Source organism: Magallana gigas, chromosome 7 (genome assembly GCF_963853765.1).
Source record: "Magallana gigas chromosome 7, xbMagGiga1.1, whole genome shotgun sequence".
NCBI lineage: Eukaryota > Metazoa > Mollusca > Bivalvia > Ostreida > Ostreidae > Magallana > Magallana gigas.
Window position 1 is genome coordinate 21,798,584 of NC_088859.1, and position 22,949 is coordinate 21,821,532.

The 22,949-nt window shown below is 34.7% G+C and overlaps 3 protein-coding genes across 5 annotated transcripts in view; all 3 read right to left on the minus strand.

Annotated features, from left to right (window-relative positions):
* Nucleotides 1-7,967, minus strand: part of LOC105339079 (microtubule-associated protein futsch) — a 51,949-nt gene extending 43,982 nt beyond the window's left edge. Inside the window, exons 1-3 of the mRNA XM_034458542.2 lie at nucleotides 7,749-7,967; nucleotides 6,623-6,715; nucleotides 2,564-2,627 (exon numbers count right to left, since the gene is read on the minus strand). Of these exons, the coding sequence (XP_034314433.2) occupies nucleotides 2,564-2,627; nucleotides 6,623-6,715; nucleotides 7,749-7,767 (176 nt within the window). The 5' untranslated portion in view covers nucleotides 7,768-7,967. The remainder of the gene's footprint in view (nucleotides 1-2,563; nucleotides 2,628-6,622; nucleotides 6,716-7,748) is intronic.
* A 676-nt stretch (nucleotides 7,968-8,643) lies between these two features.
* On the minus strand, nucleotides 8,644-15,648 carry LOC105339078 (nucleolar protein 11). The gene is made up of 16 exons (XM_011444481.4): nucleotides 15,498-15,648; nucleotides 15,034-15,147; nucleotides 14,800-14,856; nucleotides 14,406-14,603; nucleotides 13,868-14,009; nucleotides 13,059-13,211; nucleotides 12,398-12,480; nucleotides 12,014-12,181; nucleotides 11,813-11,875; nucleotides 11,526-11,713; nucleotides 11,107-11,232; nucleotides 10,884-10,982; nucleotides 10,614-10,692; nucleotides 10,435-10,509; nucleotides 9,616-9,723; nucleotides 8,644-8,981 (listed from the first exon to the last, which is right to left on the minus strand). The coding sequence occupies exons 1-16, from the start codon at nucleotides 15,630-15,632 to the stop codon at nucleotides 8,859-8,861; spliced, it is 1,911 nt and encodes a 636-aa protein (XP_011442783.3). The 5' UTR covers nucleotides 15,633-15,648; the 3' UTR covers nucleotides 8,644-8,858.
* Nucleotides 15,649-17,228: 1,580 nt separating this feature from the next.
* Nucleotides 17,229-21,032, minus strand: LOC136270262 (uncharacterized). Of its 3 annotated transcripts, XM_066067372.1 has the most exons (9): nucleotides 20,896-21,032; nucleotides 19,831-19,899; nucleotides 19,546-19,686; nucleotides 19,305-19,379; nucleotides 19,013-19,081; nucleotides 18,628-18,918; nucleotides 18,112-18,462; nucleotides 17,841-17,948; nucleotides 17,232-17,715 (listed from the first exon to the last, which is right to left on the minus strand). In XM_066067372.1, the coding sequence occupies exons 1-9, from the start codon at nucleotides 20,917-20,919 to the stop codon at nucleotides 17,644-17,646; spliced, it is 1,200 nt and encodes a 399-aa protein (XP_065923444.1). In that variant the 5' UTR covers nucleotides 20,920-21,032; the 3' UTR covers nucleotides 17,232-17,643. The 3 variants fall into 3 exon arrangements, with proteins under 3 accessions (XP_065923443.1, XP_065923444.1, XP_065923442.1); XM_066067370.1 differs by having other exon boundaries at nucleotides 17,237-17,948; XM_066067371.1 differs by lacking the exon at nucleotides 19,831-19,899 and having other exon boundaries at nucleotides 17,229-17,948; nucleotides 20,896-21,003.
* Nucleotides 21,033-22,949: the final 1,917 nt, after the last annotated feature.

Here is a 22,949-nt window from a genome sequence, read left to right on the forward strand (position 1 = left end):
CACGATATGTATCCAATACATGTTGATGTGTCTGTGATACATGATGCTGTATCCGTGATACATGATGCTGTATATGTGATACATGTTGCTGTATGTGTGATACATGTTGCTGTATGTGTGATACATGTTGATGTGTCTGTGATATACATGATGTTGTATCTGTGATACGTGATGCTGTATCCGTGATACATGATGCTGTATCTGTGATACATGATGCTGTATATGTGATACATGTTGCTGTATCTGTGATACATGTTGCTGTATGTGTGATACATGTTGCTGTATGTGTGATACATGATGCTGTATATGTGATACATGTTGCTGTATGTGTGATACATGATGCTGTATATGTGATAAATGATGCTAGGTCTGTGGTACATGTTGCTATATCTGTGATGCATAATGTTGTATTTGTGATACACGATGCTGTATCTGTGATATATGATGTTGCATCTGATATAGGTTGCTGTATCTGTGATACATGTTGATGTGTCTGTACATGTTGATGTATCTGTGATACATGATGATGTATATGCGATACAAGTTGCTAGGTCTATGGTACATGTTGCTATATTTGTGATGCATAATGTTGTATTTGTGATACACGATGCTGTATCTGTGATATATGATGTTGCATCTGATATAGGTTGCTGTATCTGTGATACATGTTTCTGTATATGACAGAGCAACAGGGTTCATCAAAGAGATACATGTGCTACAAGTTGACATGTCCACATGGAGGTTCATAAGCTGATACATGCACCACTCAGGTCTATCTGACAGAAGGCATGTAGCTGGTGTCCCGAGTGACAGACATGGGTGAGTTTGAGTGACTTCCTCCTGTCATTTTGTCACTACAAGATGGACAACTTTACACAACCTACATCCATCATTTTCCTAAGAGCTAGCCTTCAGAATTCCAATTACTTTGAAAAGATATTCATTTCCCCCTTTTTGATCCATTTGAGCAGATTTAGGAATGAAATACAAGACTAATTATTAAAAAAAACTTAAAACTAAAATTTAAGTAAAAAGGTTTGTTGAACAAAATCTAGTAAAAGAGGCATTATAAATATATGTACTAAAAATATGCCCATTTTAATCTGCACATTAACTGCAAGTACATGATTTTTTTTCTTTTCATTTCAATTCTCTTTAAATATTTCACTTGATATCACCAATTCCTGGAGCTGCCAAGAAATAGGAGGCTAATAAAGTCTAGCTCTGACAATCTCATGGTTCAGAAAAAATCCAGCAAAAGAATGCTTATACATATATTATAACTTATCAATACCCCTTATAAAAATCCTCCTCTGAATGACATTATGCATGCTACATGGGAATGCGTACGACATATCTTGACAATTTTCATAACGCCCGCTTTCAGGTGTATAGTCGGAAAAACCATAAGATAGCTGACGAGTTACTTTAAAGTTCTGTCAAATTATGACATATCACTGGAGTGGACATTTAGTCTTGTATTTGATATGGGCAGTGGGTACACCAGGATGAAGTTATATGACAAACCGTATATGTAGATCAATTTCTTTCAATGGCTTCAACTACTATATTTATTCATCAGCTTCTCTTCTATAACGTGTATTTTGTAAGAGTGTATTTCAGATCTTTTAAGGTATAACCACTAATGCTATGGTCATTTTCATGAAATAAACCCCCCCCCCCCCCAAAAAAAAAATATTCAAGTAAAATAGCATTACAACCAGCTTATGACAAAAATCTGTAAATAATCTGACAGCTGAATATTCTTCCTGTCATTTCGAGAGCAGAACAATAATAGTCCTGTCATGTAATCTAGACACTTTTAAATGTAAGCGAATTCTTACAATATTATCTTTTATTAGCAAAATAAAAATGCAATTGCCTTCAATGACATGTCTAGCAACCAAAGAAGCCTGAGACCCGAGGACTACACACAGTTCACACAGCTGTGTAGATTGTATGTGAAGAGCTTGCTATATGTACAGTAAATATTTGTGTTGATATTGATGCCAGCAGTGATCATTGTCAACCAAGAGCTTGAGGTGGCTTTACAATTCTACGAAAATTGACTTCCCCAGATAGAGAACTCATATACGCCCAATGCTGAATTGAACTCGACACAACTGTTTGCGATGTCTATCAGTCTGCCTTTTATTCATACCATTCTATGAAAATTCTTTTTATTGAATTACTGATATAGTACATGCAATGTAAAAATAGTATGTCACCTTAACTGAAGTACATGTTAGGGCCATCCCTTTAATTGTTATCAAAGCGGAGATATCTTTCATTGAAAATTGTCTTCTTTCATCATACCTTTTCATCATATGCAAACTTATAGCCTTTAAAATTCTATAGTCTTTAAAAAAGTATATTGTAACTCAATATAGAGACTATAGGCTGGAAAATTGCATAATTTACCGGATTATTCTACTGTTTTTTCTAGCTGTCTTTTCATGGGATGGGGGGGGGGGGAGAGTTGTTTATGTGTCTCATTCCTCTGAAGCATTCAAATATCGGTATCATATGAGAAAGCTTAGATTTGGACTTATTTAGTACTTACCAAATTTTACTCAATACAGTAAGCGGCAATCTGGAGTGAAGAAAGACATCTCTGGCTCTCTCCCCTACAAAGATGACATAAAAAACACAACTATTACATAATCTCTGGTATACATCCAACATTTTGTAATTACATACTTATTTCCACAACCAGGTCACATGCTTAAAGTTGTGGTTTCTAGAAAATGAAATGTCAACACCAAATAGAAATTATCTACATTCCTAATTTATTTCGACATCACCATTTGCTCCAAACACCTATCCATGCAAGCTAAATGAGGACTTGACATTTTGCTTACTGCATGCTTGGAACATGAATGTCATACAAATATACACGGATTTACTTGCTACTCCACAAATCAATGCAGTGCTCTTGTAAATTCTGCATATAGTGTAATAAGTTGAACATTCTATGCATTAAAATCATCTCTAAGTGCTTCAAGGAGATATGGGTGATGATATGTTTAACAAAATCGCCAATATGGTCGAGGACCCTTGACTATGTCAACTACTGGTGCAAATGTGTCATCCCATCTTATTTTACCAATCTATTCTATTCTACCATGTGATAGAATTAATTATCAATAAAAGAAATTAAAACTAATATAACCATTTAGAAACAAACAAAACCAAGGACTGTTTTAAAACATGCTTGATCTCTTTGACGTCTTGCGATTTGATTCAAGATATCGAAATTCTGTAAACACCTAATGATGCATATGTCAATGCAGACTTATCTCGTATCACATTTTATCATGAAAATTGCACAATAAAACTGGCAGCTTTAGGTTCTAACAACAAAGTGACAACAGTTCTAGATAACGCTTTATTACTCCCGACCACAAGACCTGCAATTCAAAAAGACCTCAACACACTTCCACATCTTGCACAAACCAGTTCAAATACATGTATACCATACAAAATAAAGGACACTCAGAGAGAAAAAGTCATTTTAAGAAAAGAAGACTAAGAAATGTTATGAGTGGATTGAGGAGAATTGGATAGCAATCCAAGGAGGGGTGGATAGCAATCCGAGGAGGGGGGATAACAATCCAAGGCAAGTTGCAATTAAAAGAGGTGGATAGCAATCCAAGGAGGTGGATAGCAATCCAAGGAGGTGGATTGCTATCCAAGGAGGTGGATAGCAATCCAAGGAGGGGGATAGCAATCCAATGAGGTGGATAGCAATCCAAGGAGGGGGATAGGGATAAAAGGTGGGGGATAGCGATCAAAGGTGGGGGAATAGCAATCCAAGGTTGATTGGATAGCAATCCATGGCGAAGTTGATAGCAATCCAAGAGAGGAGTGGATAGCAATCTGAGGAGGATTCGATAGCAAACCAAGGGGGGAGTGGATAGCAATCTGAGGAGGATTCGATAGCAAACCAAGGGGGGAGTGGATAGCAATTCTAGGAGGAGTGAAAAACAATTCAAGGAGGAGTGAATAGCAATCCTAAGAGAAGAGATAGCAATGCAAGGAAGAGACGATAGCAATCCAAGGAAGAGACGATAGCAGTCCATGAAACAACCTGGGGTCTTGATCTAACACCAGAAATGTCCTAGGTCGATCAAAGATCTTTTGTGAGTGGATTTGCTGAGTATCAGGGCTTTAAAACTTTGACAGTTTTACAAATATCTGTTGAGATATTCTATAAAACTACAGTTAACCACTGTGGCCTAAATGGGGGACAGTTCATCAGGGCTTAAATAATTCACAATAGACAGGCAACCAGTTATATACACAGAGACAACAGAAAGACAAAGCATTGGCGTCAATTTGTAAAAGATTGGATGGCCTTTGGACCTATTTCAAAAAAAATTATTTACATGCTGACATTTGACAAAATAATTTGTTAAAAATTTAATTAATTAATTTATAATCTAATATAGCATAGCAAAGTAAAGATAAGTGAAGGTGAGTGTAGCCTTTTTATCAATAAAAATAAAGATTTTGATAATTCAACTGTCAAAACTAACAGTAAATAACCTAAAATATATATGTAGATGCATTACTTTATTTTAATATCTGAAATCATAGAAGTATCGCAAAGTATAAAGCAGAATTGAGATATCAAATTCAATACAAGTACATAGCATATAAAAGTACATATGTACTACCGGTATGTGCATTTATATAGAACCAGAGATATAGGAAACATTACCCATTTTCAGTAAAGTTCGAACATAAATATAAAAATACTATTTATTTTAAGAGAAAGCCATGCAGGCTGGCCTTACTCTAGATCAGGAATAGCATGAACTTTGAGTTTATAATGATTTTTTCTGGCAAACATACTAGAAGATGCATTGTGGAACCTTTGAGCACCACCAGCTATGTACGGGCAGTTCCAGAGGTTTTGCAGGTGTGTTCTAAGAGGTGTCTAATGATATTGTTTACATGACGACCTGTACATGACAGATCAAGGCAAGCCTGTGCAGCTTGTAAATACACAAGCTCTGGTAACAGGTTATTTGTTGGTATGTGTCCTGGGGGTGAGGGTTGTCACTAGCACATACACACACTAGGAAGTGATTTCTTTATAACATCCCCCAGGATCTGCCTGCTATTTTCCTTATAATACATGTATATATACATTGTATGTATATAGTTCAGAAAAGGGGTTATAATAATGTCCTTGTTCCCTATACAAGCATGCAGAGGTTTATGCACAAAGGCATTTTTTTTTAATGTGGAATGCCAAATATGAGCCTCTATTGACTATAAGAAATGACATAATTTTTGGTTGCATATTAGACAATTAGAGACTATGTTCTTTTTCTTGGAGACAAATTAGCTTGTTAATTTATCCTAGCTTACAGACCACCAGGGGTTTGTGAATTATTGGCTTGTTCCTTCTTGAAAAGAAAACTTGTGATTAAGATGATAATATTGTATGAAATAATCTTAAAGAAGAATAAATCTTTTAACTATAATCTTTAATCCATTTCTTAGTTTTTCTAAAATATCAAAATTGGATGATTAAAAGTAACTAATTTGATATCAATAAGTTAGGTTATTTATACCATAATACCCCGTTATAAATCTTTATTATATTCATATTTTATGAAGTTCAAGGCCTTAATTTGATGCCAATACTATAAACATTTAAACTGGCATAAAAAATTACTATGGTAACAGCCGACGGGAAATTTCCGTTTTTATGACAAGTACCGGTACATGGAACGCATACTATAAATTGAATATATTTACTGTAACAGGTGGTCCAAAGCAGTTGGTATGCTGCAGTCTAATGCACAAAGATAATTAAGGAGGCTGGATAGTCAACAAATTAACCATCAGACTGCAGACATAAAAGTTTAAGATATAATTTATTTTTCTTTAAACTATTACTTAGTAAAGAAAAAATCCATATACATGTATTTTAACTTTCAAATTTAGGTATTTTCCTATATTTTTATATATAGAGCTCTTCTTCTTACGGAGATCAATACAGTCTAAAAATGGCCACGACTATCAAGCCATCTTAATTTTAATTCATGTAAAGCACTCAGCATTTCACCTACTCTGTATGACTAACACTACTTTGGCTGCATCTGACACAATTCATTTTTCAAAAGACTCTGCTATATCTAATTTTTATGCAGTGCTTTAGTTTCTAAAAGTTACTTGAAACTTGTATCGAATTTCACTAGAACTTGATCGAAAAAAAGTCAAAATCGGTCTAGATTACAAGCATGGTATGATTAGCTTTCACTGGTTTTAGAAATTGTAAATTGGCCTGTTAATTCTCTTAATTATTAATTAAATATCAAACAAGCTGAAACAAGCTTAGCATTACTCAAAACATGATCCAAATTTTTGCAATGGTATAATAGGAATTATACAAGAAATTTGATATAACAAATTCCTACACCCTGAAAAGTCTACATTGTTTCAGAAATGAAGGTCATGTTGTAAATAAACTATTGAATAAACTATCATTCTATGTTACAGAAGAGCATTGAAATCTATTTTTCTAAAGAATGCATGGAGAAAGTGTATCGAGGGGTGGGGGAAGGGGGGGGGTCATGTACGGGTATACCTGTAATTTTTTATTTACCTGTGAGGTGTCCATTGAGAGGGCCTTGGCTGTAGAAGAGTATGGTGTGTTGACAAAGTTCTGATTGGGAGATATCTGGCCACACCTCGGCCTCTGTAAACAAAAAACAACAGGAATATGGCGGTACAATGTATATTTATCACAGTTGAAAGAAATTATGTTTCAAGTGTTATAACAGCTGATATGAACATACTCATTGTATATATATAAAGATTATAAACATATTATGTTTTATAATTAACAGCTGGTTTTTAGCAGGAAAATCTTGCTATAAATGGATGTCTGATTAGCTTATAGAAGTACTTTGTAAAAAACAAATTTCATTTACTACTAAAATATTGAATTCTGTTCTTTGAAAATTATTTGGAGTGTCTTATGCCAGTAAAAAATATTACTATGTTTAGCTGATGGAATTATTCATCTTTCTTTAAATTCAATCTCATCTGTGAGCAACCTTTGTAGACAAATATTGATTTTTGTCGTGACTGTCATGTTTTGCAGACCAGTACCACAAGGTAAAATCAATTGAGTAAAATCTGTTCTCTCAGTCTCACATATGTTAACGAATTTCATGTTGGTCCAAAACGGATTATATACAGACCCCCCCCCCCCCCCCTCCTTCCTCTCTTGCTGCCTCTCTTGCAAAGCCATACCAATAATACATTTTGCTAAAACTTTACCCTTCCCATTTTTTTCTCGCTATATCAAAGTCAGAAATCAAATTCTACAATTTCTAATACGGTTCCAACGCTTTCACTTATACAATAGCACCTTTGAGTCAACATATATAGAATTTCAATGCGGGGCACCATGCAAAAATAAAGTTGTTTTTACACTGGGGTATAATGATAAATTAACATTTCAATAGAGATCTCAGTTACACCAATACATGTATTACGACAAGTTTCTTGAGATTTTCCATTGCCTTTTTTTTATGGCGTCCACTGGTCTTTTTTTTTCTCAAAGGATTGGTAAAAGTTGTCAAACAAGGGACAGGTGTTTACAAAAACTGTGTCACCGAATATACCCGGAAAATCCCGTCCCATGGCCGTGTTTTGTAAATATTCGTTTTCTCTCCCCTAAAAACACCAATGATTACAATATTACGATGCAGTCCTAATCTTACCTGTGTCTTGTCGCTCCATGCTTGCACAAAATTCTTCATTTATTAAATCCAAGTCATTAAGAGAAATCCCAGAAAGTTAGAATTTAATCCATAGCAGAGACACGGCTTGTACTACCACACGTTTACCTGTGTAGTAAATCCATTCATAACATAACCTTTTTTTTCGAGTTTATCCAAGCATGGACTCGATAGTCGCGCACATCGGCGTGTGTGATTTTCTACGCTACAGTGAAACTGCGCCCCTCCGCGAAAAAAGTGTCAACGGGGAAACCCAAATTCACAGCGCGTAAACACAAAATACAGGTGTAGCTGTGTTTATGTTTACATTTTAACAACAGCGCAGATTAAATATTTAATTTGTCTTGTAATCTCTCGATTTTCGCAATTAGCACGTCTTTTTATTAAACCGTTAATTTTTTTTTTACCTACGGGGGTCAATGAATAGATTTCAAACAAAATATTTCTGAATTCTTTTTATTTACCACAAGGATATAAACAGATTTTCATTCTTCTTGCCGCGAGCTGTAACTATGTGTTAATGATCAATTCCGATGGCCCATCAGTTTATTTTCGTTGCGATGAAGTATCTCTACATTGCCAATGGCAATGACGGTTTTAGATCACCAAATTTAATCAAGATGAAGCTCTCGTAAAAATTCTTGGCAAATTTTTTAAATTATATAATATAGGTTAATTCTTGGCAATTTTTTTTTATTATATAATATAGGTTAAACTTTTCTTTTCTTTCAAATATCCACGTTGTAATCTCAATGCTTTTTGCGCAAGTTTTCTTGCCAAAGCACACCCAAGTTGTATCTCTTTATATATTTTATACCACCTTTTGATAGCGACAATGAGCATTTTATACCCAGTTTTGGAAAAGAAAAAACATCAATAGAATTTACACAAATTTTATTGCGTTTTTTTTTTTAATGAAAAAGTGTCAGAATCAACCATTTATGGTACATAATATGCATAACATAAAAACAAAAACGTTTGTTGCCTGGTAGAATTTGAGGGGGCACATCATTTTGGGAATGACACTTTGTTTCGTTTATGTTACTGCAAAGAAAGATAACTCGTGCATTTTTACAAAATTCCTAAACCAGTTCAATAAACATGCAGGACTTCTATGCAGTATTTCCCTACAGCCCTGGGCCGTGGAATAGCAAACTGTCTCTTCATCTGTGAGATGAGGACATCCAGAGTCAGAAATTCAGCGAAGTATTCTCGCTAAAAAAAAAAAAGACGGAAAATGATAATGCCAGAATACCAGGAAGTGTTGAGTACATGGGTGTTATTGAGATAACGGGGGTTGATATCGTTGACAGAGGGGAGTCACTACTGAACTGATCAAACAGGACGTAAATATCCTTCCTCGTGGTATTTATAGCATACAACGTTACACGTATCTGTGGAAAATATCTAATCTATTCAGTAATCTATTTTTTTTTTCAACCTAAAAATAACTCCTGAATTCACGATAAGCCCCAAATATCGTATAAAATCTAAAAAATATTTTGTACAAGACAGAATTTTTCATTTCAGAGTTTTATCTTTATTTCATTTTTTTTTTACAAGGAAATGACACCCAATAAATAATGACAAGGGAAACTTAAATTCAACTTTCTGTAAACTTACAGAAATGCTGTGAATTATAAGACATTTCATCAAATAAATACCTTGCTAACCAGAAATCAAAGTACTGATAAGCAAAGCTTGCACCTGGCTAGAACTGCTATACAACCAAGATGTCCTAAGAAACCTCCCATTGAGATATCATAAAATTTATTTATCTGTCTCTGAGATATCCAAGAAATGATTTACCCCTTTGAGATTTTACACCCATTACTATACATGTATTTACCTGTCCCTCCACTGTACGGTGGAGACTGATCAACACCTCCTGGGAATCAGGGGAGAGAACTAGTTGCTGGTAATGGGCATCGATCAGCACACAGATAAAGCTCACAATCTGTTACACAGACAGTAAGTGATGAAGTCAATATCTACTGATAATCGCATCACAAGACATAAATCAGCAGTGGCTATTTCCAAAGATATACATGTATACAACAAGCTTTTTTCTGATATAGGGATGATATAAACTGAAAAACAATATGTCAACTTCACAAAAACCCTCCAATAATTCTTAGGTTAATGATTTGCCATTCCAGGTGTAATCAGTGATAAATTTGACTTTCATGTGTTTTGTGACAGATTTGAGTGCATTCAATGACAGAACTGCCTTTAGTGTATTCAACGACAGATTTGTCATTAGTGTATTTTAAAACGACAGATTTGTCATTAGTGTATTCAGTAACAGATTTGTCATTAGATTATTAAAAGACAGATTTTTCATTTATTTAGCACATTCAATGACAGATTTGTCATTAGTGTATTAAGTGACAGTTTTTGTGAATTCATTGAAAAAGTAATTAATGTACCGGTTTTCAATGACAGATATGTCATTAGCATATTTAATGACAGATTTGTCATTATCATATTCAATGACATATTTCTTTTTATCAAAGCTGTGATATGCTTACTCTGCATCTTGGTTACATTAATGTGATTTTGTTGTTATTATTCTTAATTTCCATGACACAGCACTTTTGTTGGTTAAACATGTATCTTGAGTTAATACTGTTAATTCCACACATTACCAGAGAAGGTATGAGCGTACCTGAGCAAGGTCTGGCATACTGCTGACTTGTGTGTCCAGGTTACTGATCAAATAACACAGGTACTCCAGTAATGTCTACAAAAAATAATTTATATATACACATATTCATAGATGATTCAATGGGCATTTATTCCAGTATTTAGTTATTATTGCATGGACAGATAATGTCAGAATCTTACCAACACATTCTGGAATGTAATGGTGTGGAGGCACTCGATGATGAACACATCGTTGTAGGGCTTTTTAACAATCTTGTTTCTATATCAAGTTAAGCAACAACAGAACAGAATTAATTGAATGCCCAGTAAATAACTCATAAATTCAGTGTTTTACCATAGAGAATGCTCTGTTTATACCTTCTTCTTTTTTTTGCACTCTGTTGCACTTACAACATTGATATTTTTTACAGTCATGCCTTATGCAGAACTTATTTTCTCAAAAAAGGATACACAATGTGACCTTTAGCCTCTGACAAAGGAGAGCTACTTTTTCCCATTCCAGAGAATCCATCCATTTTGGCTGCCTCAGCTACTTTGGAATCTTCCACACTAAAATTGCATTCATTTTTTATTAACACTACTCTGACCTGCCAATATGCATCATTAAGCCATCCACATTTCAAGTATTTTCAAAAATAGAATTTTTGGTACACAAATTCACCAAGATACTTGCCCAAGAATGAAATTTATGAGTGAACAAAGAGACTCTTCTGGAATATCACTGACTGAGTTGAGACATTGCAATAGTAGAGCTACGTCTTCATGTCTTATAATCCCTTCTGCTATTTCTTTAATACACCTTTGAGGAAAAAAATACATTGAAATTCTTTAGACTTTTTCACTTCAAGCAGCTCTCTCTCTCTCTCTCTCTCTCTCTCTCTCTCTTTTAGTTTTCTAAATTATAACAAAAGCTTAAATTTTGTTAGGCTTTGCAATTCGAAATTCTGGGCTATTAATGCATAATGATGGTTTTACTGTTAAATCAAAACATGTACAGTGTACTTAATTTTTCAAAATTAAAAAGAAGTAGAATTTGACACTTTGATGTTGAGGATATGGAAACTGCTGGGCCTCTGTGTTAGAGGTACCGACCTATTGGGCACCAGCCTGTGAACCAGCAGCTGATCCAGAACATTGTGGGGCCAGAACTTCTGGTCAGTCACACACCGCTGAACAATCTGTTCCATGGTGGTGGTCTCACTAAGCAGCCCCGTGGCATCACTCTCATGACTCTTCATGATGCTTAGAAACTTCTTCTCAAACTCCTTTTGGGTTTTTGCCTACAAATAAATACAGGTGGGGATGTGTCACTGATAGAAGAGTTACGGTACATGATGTTGGATGAATTTTAATGCATTTTAACTTTACTGGTGACTTACCATAGAAATGTTTTGTAACTCTGAATACAACTTATTGGCTTCTGTGTTGGATGAGGATGATTTCTGAAACACAAAAAAAGAGCTTGTGCAAAAACTGTTCACGTAAAATCTAACAAAAAACATATATAAATAATTTATTTATATAATACATATTACATGTACTTTGTTGTTCATAAACACAGTTCTTTTCTGGGAACCTACTGATTTGGACCATGACAGTGGCCCTGGGGGTGGGGTCTCGGGCTGGGGCTGGACGTCCACTCGCTGGTGACCAAGGATACTGGACAGTGATGAGGGGTGACAGGAGTAGGAGAACATGTGGAGGGTTCTGTGGCACAGCACAAACAGGTGACCATGGAGGGCAAACAGCTGTAAGATACACACACAGAACATCACCATCACATACAGTAGAAACCTCTACTTTATCTGTCAACAGTTTTTCATGTAATGTCGGTCTGCTTTTTTAAAAATATGTTCCATTTAGTTTTTAAAGGCTGTGCAGAATTGATATTGAAGTTTTTCTAAGATACATGTAATAGCATTAATATGTCTTATGTTTTCCCCAGATTTACAAAAGAATCATACTTTTATAGATGATTTCTTTGCAGCAGGCAAAGGCTTAAACACTTCATATGCGCCAAATTTTACATCATATATTCCAATGACATCTGAAAGTTAAAAGAACATATTTTGATGATTAACCACTTTATTTTATGTTATCACAGCATAAACCACTTTGAGCCATTTTCACAAGAGCTTGGACTTTTGGTGGGATGTAACTGTCTAGTTTGCTCATCAAAACAAGCTGTCAAATATTGAGTACCATCTTTCTGATTTACCAAGAGAAGCTCATCAATATTCATAGACTGTCAAAATTGGAAACTGTTTTTTTAAAGGTCTGCTCTATTGTGTGAAATTGATGCCGCCGGTTCAGCTGAAATATACATCTTTGGATGAAGTCGAACAAGTGTGGTTGCACTCAATGTATTCATATCTATTAGCCAATGACTGGACAGTTAAACCCCACCCTCATCCATCAAAGTTTGATATGTACTGCCAAAAGTCCAAACTTTTGTTAAAACAGCTCTATTTCTATTTCTTTGCACTATTCTCTACTTTTGTCAACCAACAGAAAATGAACACATTCTGCCTACACAAAACAGGAAGTTTCAAAGGAATCAAGTAATCAAAATTATTCAGCAAATTGATTTCAATGATTCTACAGGATTCTACAGGAGTTGCTTACCCTGGTTATCTTTGGTACAACCTGCCAGCACTATGTGGGTGGAGCTCAGGGCCACCATACTGGTCGTCTTGGTAACTCCCACAATAGTTTGCAGATTCTGAGATGTGCACTGATCAAAGGATAAGTTTTGACACAACAAATCCCCATTCAGACCTTAATGAGAGAAAAGAAAATAATGATTTAAATCCCCTACATAATTCATATGCAAAATATCTCTCTACAGTACCTAGTATCTGTAAACTGCAAACACCAGTAGCACAGAATGGGTACTACTGTGGTTTCATTAATTTTCGTGGGTACCAATTTTCGTGGATTTTCTGAAAACCACAGTTTCAAGGATACGTAAATTCGTGGCCAATGATCCTATCAATACAAAATGTTAGTTGAAATTGAACTTCAATGAACATTTAATTTCGTGGATCAACTTAAGAACGAAATCCACGAAAATTGGTATTCAACGAATATTGATGAAACCACAGTATCCCTTTATACATGAATAAAGAATTATTAAAGCAAACAGTACCCATTCAAGCAATTCGAATGAGACTTCCACAGGACAAATGATTTGACATTGGTTTCAAAACTAAAATCGACATAAACTATATATGGGACCTACATTAAATGAATATACATTGTATTGACAATGACCTATTCGAAAATCTATAAATAACAAAGAATCACATAGAATATTCAAGCCTATTGTTGTAGTTTACCATATTCAAAACTATCTAAGATTTGCACAGGATAATTTTTTTGACAATATTATGATATACTATGAACATGTACAATAATCAGTAGCTAAGACTTACACAGTATGAACACTTTGACATTGTTCCTGCCGGGCACGGCGTGACAGCTCACCACCTGGGTGTTTGGGGCCACCTCCACAGGATGGGTGTGTTGGATCCACTCATCATTTCTGTACCAGTAACTCATTAACTGCAGCTTGCCCTACACAACAATAGAATTATGACTTACAGGTTATGTCATCAAATAAAAATTGCTCCCAAAATATAAAAAAATAATTGTAAACTTCTCAGGCAATCTTTTATTTTCAATTTTTTTTTTTTTTTATATTGCATAATACTTATTCAAAATTCTTTTTTCCTGCCAAGATATGTTGTACAATTACATGCATTACATTTCTTTGTTAATCATTTTGAGAAGAAAATGTCTACTACGGGTAATAATTTCAACGATAGGTTTGATATGACATTGCCTGTTTTTGAAATAAATACCATAATGGAATGTAGCGTTGGCAAATTTAAAATCTGATAATTAAATAAAGTTTCTTCACGACTTGCATATTTTACACATCATCCCATTATAATAAAATACTGCCCCTACCTCTTGGTTAAGAAGACACACCACACACAGGTCTGAGCTCATCCTCATCAAATCACAGAATAAGATTTCGTCTTTATCAGACAGCGGCCCCTCTTGTATGTCCTTGATCCTACCCAGGAAAGCGACGCCACCATTGTTGAATAGCACGACTGGTTCTGTTGTGTCACTTGGCAGAATTCTGTTGATTGCACATTTTGCCTGCAGAGGATAAAAATTGCCATAGAACATGAATATCCTATATATATGAATATGATTATCAGTAAGGGTCAACTGATAATTTTAAAAAAATGGATTGACTGTTTGTGTGAACATGGCTAATTTGCTATATTTTGAGCATAATCAACAAATTCATTGTAAAATCAACACATTAACAAACATTCAAAACTTTGTTTACATGTTTTGTGCTGGACTTTTCAAAATTCTGTTCATCTTTTCCCCAGGTTTTGACAGTCTGCAATAAAAATAATAGAATGGTTCATATAAGTTTTAGTTACCAATTATATAGATGAAAAGTAATCAAGTTTTTTTTATAGAATATTCTACTAGATGCTGTATATGATCTAGATTAAAGATAACATAGTAAGGTATTGTCACTTTTCTACCACAAATATTTGTATTCACATCCTACCTTCGTATTGATCACTGTGACATATTTCTGATTGTGTTCACTCCAGATGACTGGGCTGGTAATATGTTCATTGTGCTTGGTTGACCAGCTCTGCAAAGCCTTCTGGTCCTCTACCTGTATAAAGTCTATACATAAACTTTTGGCTTTTCCATTATAGATTGTCTAATTGATTTGATATATTACCGTTTATACCGTTAAACACTTTATGTTATCAGCTCTGCCAATGTCTGCATGGCTGGTAGAGTAAATATGCCCTATATTCTAGCAGCCAAAGTAATCTTTTATTATGAACTGTACTTTATCTGAATATCTGCATAATTTTAAATCCGTCTAAATAATTAAAGTGTACCTCACATAAAACACTTTGCAAGGGAAGATGCATTACCTTTCTATGTTAGAGGAATTTCGGGATAATATAATAATCGTTAAAATTTGTTAACAGACGTTGTCATTTTTCGTTTTACCTTGTATATGTTGATCAAATTTGGATTTTGGGTTACAATCACACTTCCCTCCGTGCCACAAGTGGCTACATTCAAAACACTTGGGTCTTTTATGTCATCGGCAAACACGACAGGTTCCCCAATGGAAGCAGCCATGTTTATGTCACGCAGTAAATGTAATGTCCATCTGAATTTTGTTAACTTGTACGATGAAACTAATTTGACAATATGATCCACAAAAAGGGAATCAATAGCATATTTATAATATCAAATAAATTATATATTATACCATACATCTAAAACTAAAAACATAGTTTTTCGCAGCTAAAACGTATTTTCAGTGTCTCTGAACAAAAATGAATAAAAAAATCACACATATAAATAAATATGGATAGTCATGGTATTCTTTTTTCTGAATTCATATTTTGAAAAGATACTTTTTTGACACATGAAATAATATTTTGGAGCATCGATCCATCTTTAAAAAGGAAAACTTGGTTGAAAATTACATTTTTCAATTTATTTTTTTTTATTTTTATTTTTTTTTTTTTGGGGGGGGGGGGTATCTTTTTTATTTATCATTATTTAAAATCAATAGTCTTGATAAAACTGTATGGTTTATATTCTATGAGAGAGGGAAGGAGGGGGATTTGTTGTATACAAGTATTTATCTTAATATTTGTATTAAACATTGTATATGAACGATTCACTTCTAATTCAAATAAATGTGTCTTCATGGTATTTTATTACAGATCAAATTTACAGAACATGTGATGGGCACATTAACGGTTTCGGTCCCAGGAACAAATTATTATAAATATTGATCTACCTAAGTGGTTATTCATTCCCAAGTAAGTTTTTTTAGTATACAGTACATGCGCGGATCCAGAAAATTTTTCCCGGGGGGGGGGGACGACGGTTATCTTGGTTTGCTGGGGAGGGGAGGGGGGTCCGAGGCATATCTTTGTTATTTTTATAATTCGTAATGTAATTTCAAAGGGGGTCCGGACCCCCTAACCCCCCCCCCCTCTAGATCCGCGCATACAGTAGAAAATAAGGCATTGTAAACCATTAATGTTTTTGTATATATCTCACATTATATGTTCTACAATTTGTGTGCTTTAAAGGTAAGTTATGCGTTTGAAAGTATATATATATATCATTAATATTTTCAACCTAGTGTCTGATAAGTTAGTATGTGACAGTTATACGTGTAAATGTTAAGTGTACATGCAGAATTTTAGATTGCTATGTTCGTCCTGTCTTCTCTTCTTCTTCTTCTTTTATGTTACAACAAACACCTCTTCGCATTTTCAAGGAACTGAATGCAAAATATTGTCATACATTTTTTTTGTCTCAGGAATTTCAAAGTGGCGATCCAGGGATAGCGGTATCAAAGTTGGATAGCATCTGGGTTTTTTTGGCAGAGTCTTCGGTAAAACGTGAGAGTTACTGTGTTAATCCGCAAAACAAAGACCTGTGTCCAGGAGAATTCTAGTTGTTCATTGGTTTGACATCGACGTTTATGGTAACTTTTTTTCCCCACGCGAACTAGATTAAAGACTCTTTTTTCAATATTTTGACTGTGTTCTCCGTCGCACTGCGACTTAATTTTTAAGGATGGTTCCACATAAATAAATGGGAATAATTGTGCATAGTACACTTGTATTTCGAAAAGTAACAACAACTGAACAAACAAAGAAAATAAAGAGAGATTTATTGCAAATATCATTCTAACACTACATTCACATTGAATACCAAAAAGTTTGAGGAAAAAAACCTCATTTGCAATTCAGTTTTTACAACAGAATGAATAATTGCACGAGCGGTTCAAAAAAGAAAGAATAAGAAACCAAATAAAATTTTAAAAACCAGTGGAAAAAATCTTCATTTACCAAACTGCTTTAGAGATAGAAATAAAAAAAAAGGAAAGCTTTGAAAAATGTATGCAAGAGGAATAATGAAAACGAATGAAAAAAAGCATGATATTAAGAATAAATCAAAATTTTAATCATGGAGGTATTATATAGCATTCAACAAACTATTTACATATGTACAAATGGATTCAGCAAGGAGCACTACCAAAAAAAGAATTCAAGGAGACACACATATATATGCTCAAGACAGTGCATAGTTTTAACTTGCCAAACCTGTGGAGTAGATCGACTCAAAGACGGAAGTCCTCGAAGACAAGACAGAGCCCGTCAAAGAGGGTCTCCATACTCCACAGAAAGCGATACTATAATACATGTAAATCAACATTATAAACAGTGTATATATTAAATATAGAAAACAAAATTCCAAGGTAAGATTTATATTTAGTTCCATTTTGAAAACTCCCGCCGTTTTTATGAAAGTACTAACACTGACAGACGTCAACTGACTGTCGGCTGCTGAGTGCTCTAGCAGAAAGCGCTTGCTGATGGTGGTTTGAGGCTCACATCGCTTTCTCTTGAGAGACTCCTTCGGGTGCTGCAAGTAGATGTATGTAACAGAAAGTGTTGTTTTTTATATCTAGAGAGAGGGTTGGAATTCTGAATCATATTGAATTTAATGATAAAACCAACGGTATGTCAAAAAGAGAAATCGCGTTAAGTATTGATTTCATATAGAACAAGCACTATACAAAATATACCTTTTTGTCCCCAGCCACTGGAGGATTCGGCGCTTTGTCTTTGGAGGACCCACCCCGTGTATCAGCGGGAGACTGAACCTCATCTTCTCTAGATGAGCAACGATTTGGCCTTGCTTTGCCCTGGGTTTTCTCGGTACCGGAGATAGGGTCCGATTGGGTCTCCTTGCATGGTACGTCATACGTAGTAGACACCGGCTCATGTGTACCGAAAGTCGCCGTCTCCACGGTGGTCAGAGAGGCAGATTTTGTTTTTGCGGTGTCAGACACGCGCACCTCAGCCGAGGGTACGGTGTTGGTGGTCGGGGCGGAGGACATGGTCACTGACGTCACGACTGTCTGGGTCGGATCACGCTGTAAAGTTGTCAGTATAACAATTATGTATTATAAATATATACTGGTATAGGACAATGTCAATAGATATAACAAAAGAGAGGAATATACGTAATGGCGGTGTCATTACATTAATTGTATACATTTTCAGCATATGAAATAATATGCTACATGCCCATGACCTACCTTGAGCTTGGTCTGTAATGGCGGTACAGGTGTGACCTTTGTCTTCAATGGCGATACAGGTGTGACCTTGTCATGTGATGGCAATACAGGTGTGACCTTGGTCTGTAATTGCGGTACAGATGTGACCTTGGTCTGTGATGGTGGAACAGGTGTGACCTTTTTCTGTGATGGCGGCACAGGTGTGACCTTGTCGGGCTTGCCCCCGGGATTTCTCCCGTTCTCCTGTTCCTGTGCTTCGCCCCTGCGCCATACTTTGTTATAGGACCAGTTACGAGTTTTCTTTGGTCTGGTCTACAATATACAGGACAATAAAATCAAATATGGCTGATTTTCAAAACTAAATACCGGTATGATAACAGTGGGTATTTAATTTGATGAAACTAACCTCGTCAGTTGTCGATTTTGGCGGTGTAACTGTCAACGACGAAACAACCGCTAAATGTTCCTTGAAATTCTGATCCAAAATAAAACCGAATTTGAATTAAAATATTACAGACTCTGTATACTGTCTCTACTAGCATTGTAGCATTGCTATTACGTGTTAACGGCGAATGACGATTTAAGTATAAAAACTCTTTTTAGAAAAATCAGTATTTAAAATTAACAATGTGAATAATGATTAAAAAGATCTTATTGTTTAACAATAGTAGAGACTTTGTCTATGGTAAGATACTGACCTCTCTCCTCCACACCCTGTCCCTCCTCCACACCCTGTTGTAGCGCCAGTCACGGGCTGTCTGGGGCAGACCACACTGTAATTTATTAAAGCACTTAATTATTAGAATGATAAATGGGGAAATTAAATAATCTTTTATATAAGTGCAGCAAAAGAGAAGACTTAAACGCAATGCATAAGTTATTAAATTAACTGTATACATATTCAACATATGAAATATATGCTACACGACCATGACCTACCTTGACCTTGGTCTGTGATGGCGGCACAGGTGTGACCTTGTCGGGCTTGCCCCCGGGATTTCTCCCGTTCTCCTGTCCCTGTGCTTCGCCCCTGCGCCATACTTTGTTATAGGACCAGTTACGAGTTTTCTTTGGTTTGGTCTACAATATATACAAGACAAAAAAATCAAATATGGCTGATTTTCAAAACTAAAGAAACATTGCACGATAACAGTGGGTATTAAACATCCGAATTTGTTCAGACCGGGAGCTACAGACCTGCACCTAAAATTTGATAAAACTAACCTCGTCATTCGTCGACTTTGGCGGTGTAACTGTCAACGACGAGACAACAGCAAACTGTTCCTCGAAATTCTGATCCAAAATAAAATTGGATTTGAATTAAAATATTGTAGACTCCGTATACGGGTAAAATTGCAGCGTATGTTCAATATATGTTACTCGAAACATATGTTGCAAATTTACCTGTGATAAAAGAGTATTACAATGTACACTGCACTGGGACAAATCGTTTAGTGAGCCTTCATTAATTTGTTTTCCTGGTTTTGGTTTTCTATTTTGCCCATGAGTATGTTGTTTTATCTAGCCCCATCATATAGGGGGACGTCATTAAAAGGAGGAATTTCAAGTTTTACAAAGTATGATTTGGCAGAGAAAATTAAAGATGTTTACACTCCCCACCCCACTCAGCACGATATCAACCCAACTTTATCAGTTTTCTAGAATTTTAGTATTGCTATTACGTGTAGAAGGTGAATGACGATTTCAAAAATGCTTTTGTTTTGGTTCTATATGTATAAAAAAAATTCGTGTAATGTTTTCACACTATTTAAAAAAGTGGATGGGCCATTTCTTTCAAAATTCATATTTCTATTGGCTATTGGATTACTAGCATAAGGAAAATCTCAGTTTCTAACAAAAAAATAATGTGAAGCTGCCTCTCTCTCTCTCTCTCTCTCTCTCTCTCTCTCTCTGCTACGTGCCTGCCCAACATATTTTGGCAATGTTTGATTATACTTTTAGTTTACATTTGAACATGGCTTTTACGTTACTGAATGAAGAAGCCATATTTTGGCAGATTTTATGGATATTGAAATATTGAAGAGCCATGTTATTAATATTTTGGGAGATAAAATTCTAAAATAATCCCGTAGCAATAGAAACAACGTTACATGCATGTTTAGTGTAAGGAATGTAGGGCTAGTGTTGTGTTTGAAGAGAAATTCACTTGACATTGCAACTGAGTTGACGCCATTAGATGTCCCTTCAAACTGCCGAAAATTAAAATATCTCTTTATTCACAACACAAATCATATTTTTCAGCAAAAAACACACAAAAAGATGCATTACCCTCTTAATTCGCCGTTCTGTCATCTTTTCTGTGGTAAACCGGCCTTAGGATGAACGTTTTCATCAAAAATTTCAAGAGCGCTACGAGTCACGTCCAGTCGCTTCGACTTATGCTCGTGGAATGAACGTTACTACAACACAACGCTGGGGTTATAACAACGGTGACGTCACTGTAGATGACGTTAGCCAATTAAAACGCGCGTCAGTGCAGAGTTTCGGTGTGAACAAACGGTTATACTATGACCAAGTTGCCATTTATTTAGTTTGCACTTTGCAGGGTCCTTGTTCAGCACACCTCTAATCGTTTTTAATATTGTACCAAAGCAAGTGTAATTTGTAAAAAAAAAAAAAAAAAAACAAGAAAAAAGACAGTAAAGCATTTTAACAGTATATTTTTTCTGCGCAAATGTGTGCCTAAATAATAATCTATTTATCTTTTTAATATGCTCTCGATGTATAGGAGAAGATGCAGTAAAGGTTTGATGAATGACGAAATCATTCATAGTTTAACATTAAAAGTATAAAATTAGACTCCATATAGTTTTCTGTTTATTGGCATGAAACCTGTATATTTTCTATGTAGAGCGAGAGTATAAAATAATGCATTATCAGAGGTTACGTGCAGTTTAACATTTGTTAAAATAAGATAAAACGTTGCTTGATATGATTTTCATCAAGTTCCTAAACATAAAATGTAGTGGCATTGCAAATTTGACACTAATATGTAGTATCATTTAGTGGATAAACATATGTTAGGCCTTTATCCTATTTCTTAACAAAACATTTGTAAGAGTTCGAAAACTGGTGCTTTTTGATCAATATACATACACAGCAAAAGTAGCTGTCTGTTGGGTTTTCTATATAAGCTTCAAAAATGTACATAACCATCACAAGAACCTGACATTATATATATTATTTCATAATAAAAAAAATACCCCTACAAAATAATACAAGTGTATTATTAGGTGGGGGTTAATTTGTTAATTATGAAATATATTATTATTCTTTATTTGCACAAGACATACATCTTATGGCATAGGTTATTACATATAAATAATAGCAATATTGAAATAATGGTATGGTACATGAACATGTAAAGTACATTGACAATGTATATAAAATAAAATTTTACTAACAGACGAAGAAACCAGAGAAATTTTTCTTAATTATCATGAATATTGAAAGCTAGATGGAGATACTTCCCCAAATTACACAGTTCTTTAAAATTTTGAACGCTTAATAATTGTATAAATTTGTATACAGAAGGTTTTTTCCAATAATATTTCTTAATATATTTTACTCGGATTTCTCTATACTGCTGACATTTCAAAACAAAATGGAATTCATCTTCAATATCTGAACAAAATTTACATAAGCGTCTTTCTGTTGGTACATTAGTGTGTCGTCCACTTTCAATTGCAAGTCTATGAGATGACAATCTAATTCTTGTAATTTGTTTCTTATATGTAGAAGGTATTGATTTTGTTAAATAATATTGTAATGAAAACTGGTCAATAATATGTTTGTAAAAATAACATCGAGATGAGGAATTAATCTGTTCTACAAGTTGTTGAGTAAAATGATCAATGATTCTTTGCTTAATTAAAGGAAAATAGGTTTCACAATGTATATACTCCTGTTCATACCATATATGTCCTAGACCTGTTTCAAAAAGTTTATTCTTAATTACAGTAACCCAATTTTCAGCAGGTGCCAAAGACGATTCACACTCATTATACAGCATTTTGTAACAGGACTGCAAAATACAATTCTGACTTTGTAACAATTTGAACCAAAATTTGAATATTCTAAACATTCGTATAGTTTTCATAGGTAGCCTCCCAGTTTCAAAATATACAAGTGCAGTGTTTGTATTCTTCTTCACACTTAACACAAATTTAATATATTCTAAATGCACTTTTTCTATATCATTTGCAGCATGCATGCCCCATATCTCACAGCCATAATTTAATATACTAGCAATATAAGTATCAAAAATTGACATCATTGTTTCTGTATTCAGATATAATTGACTTGTTTTTGACTTTAAAGAA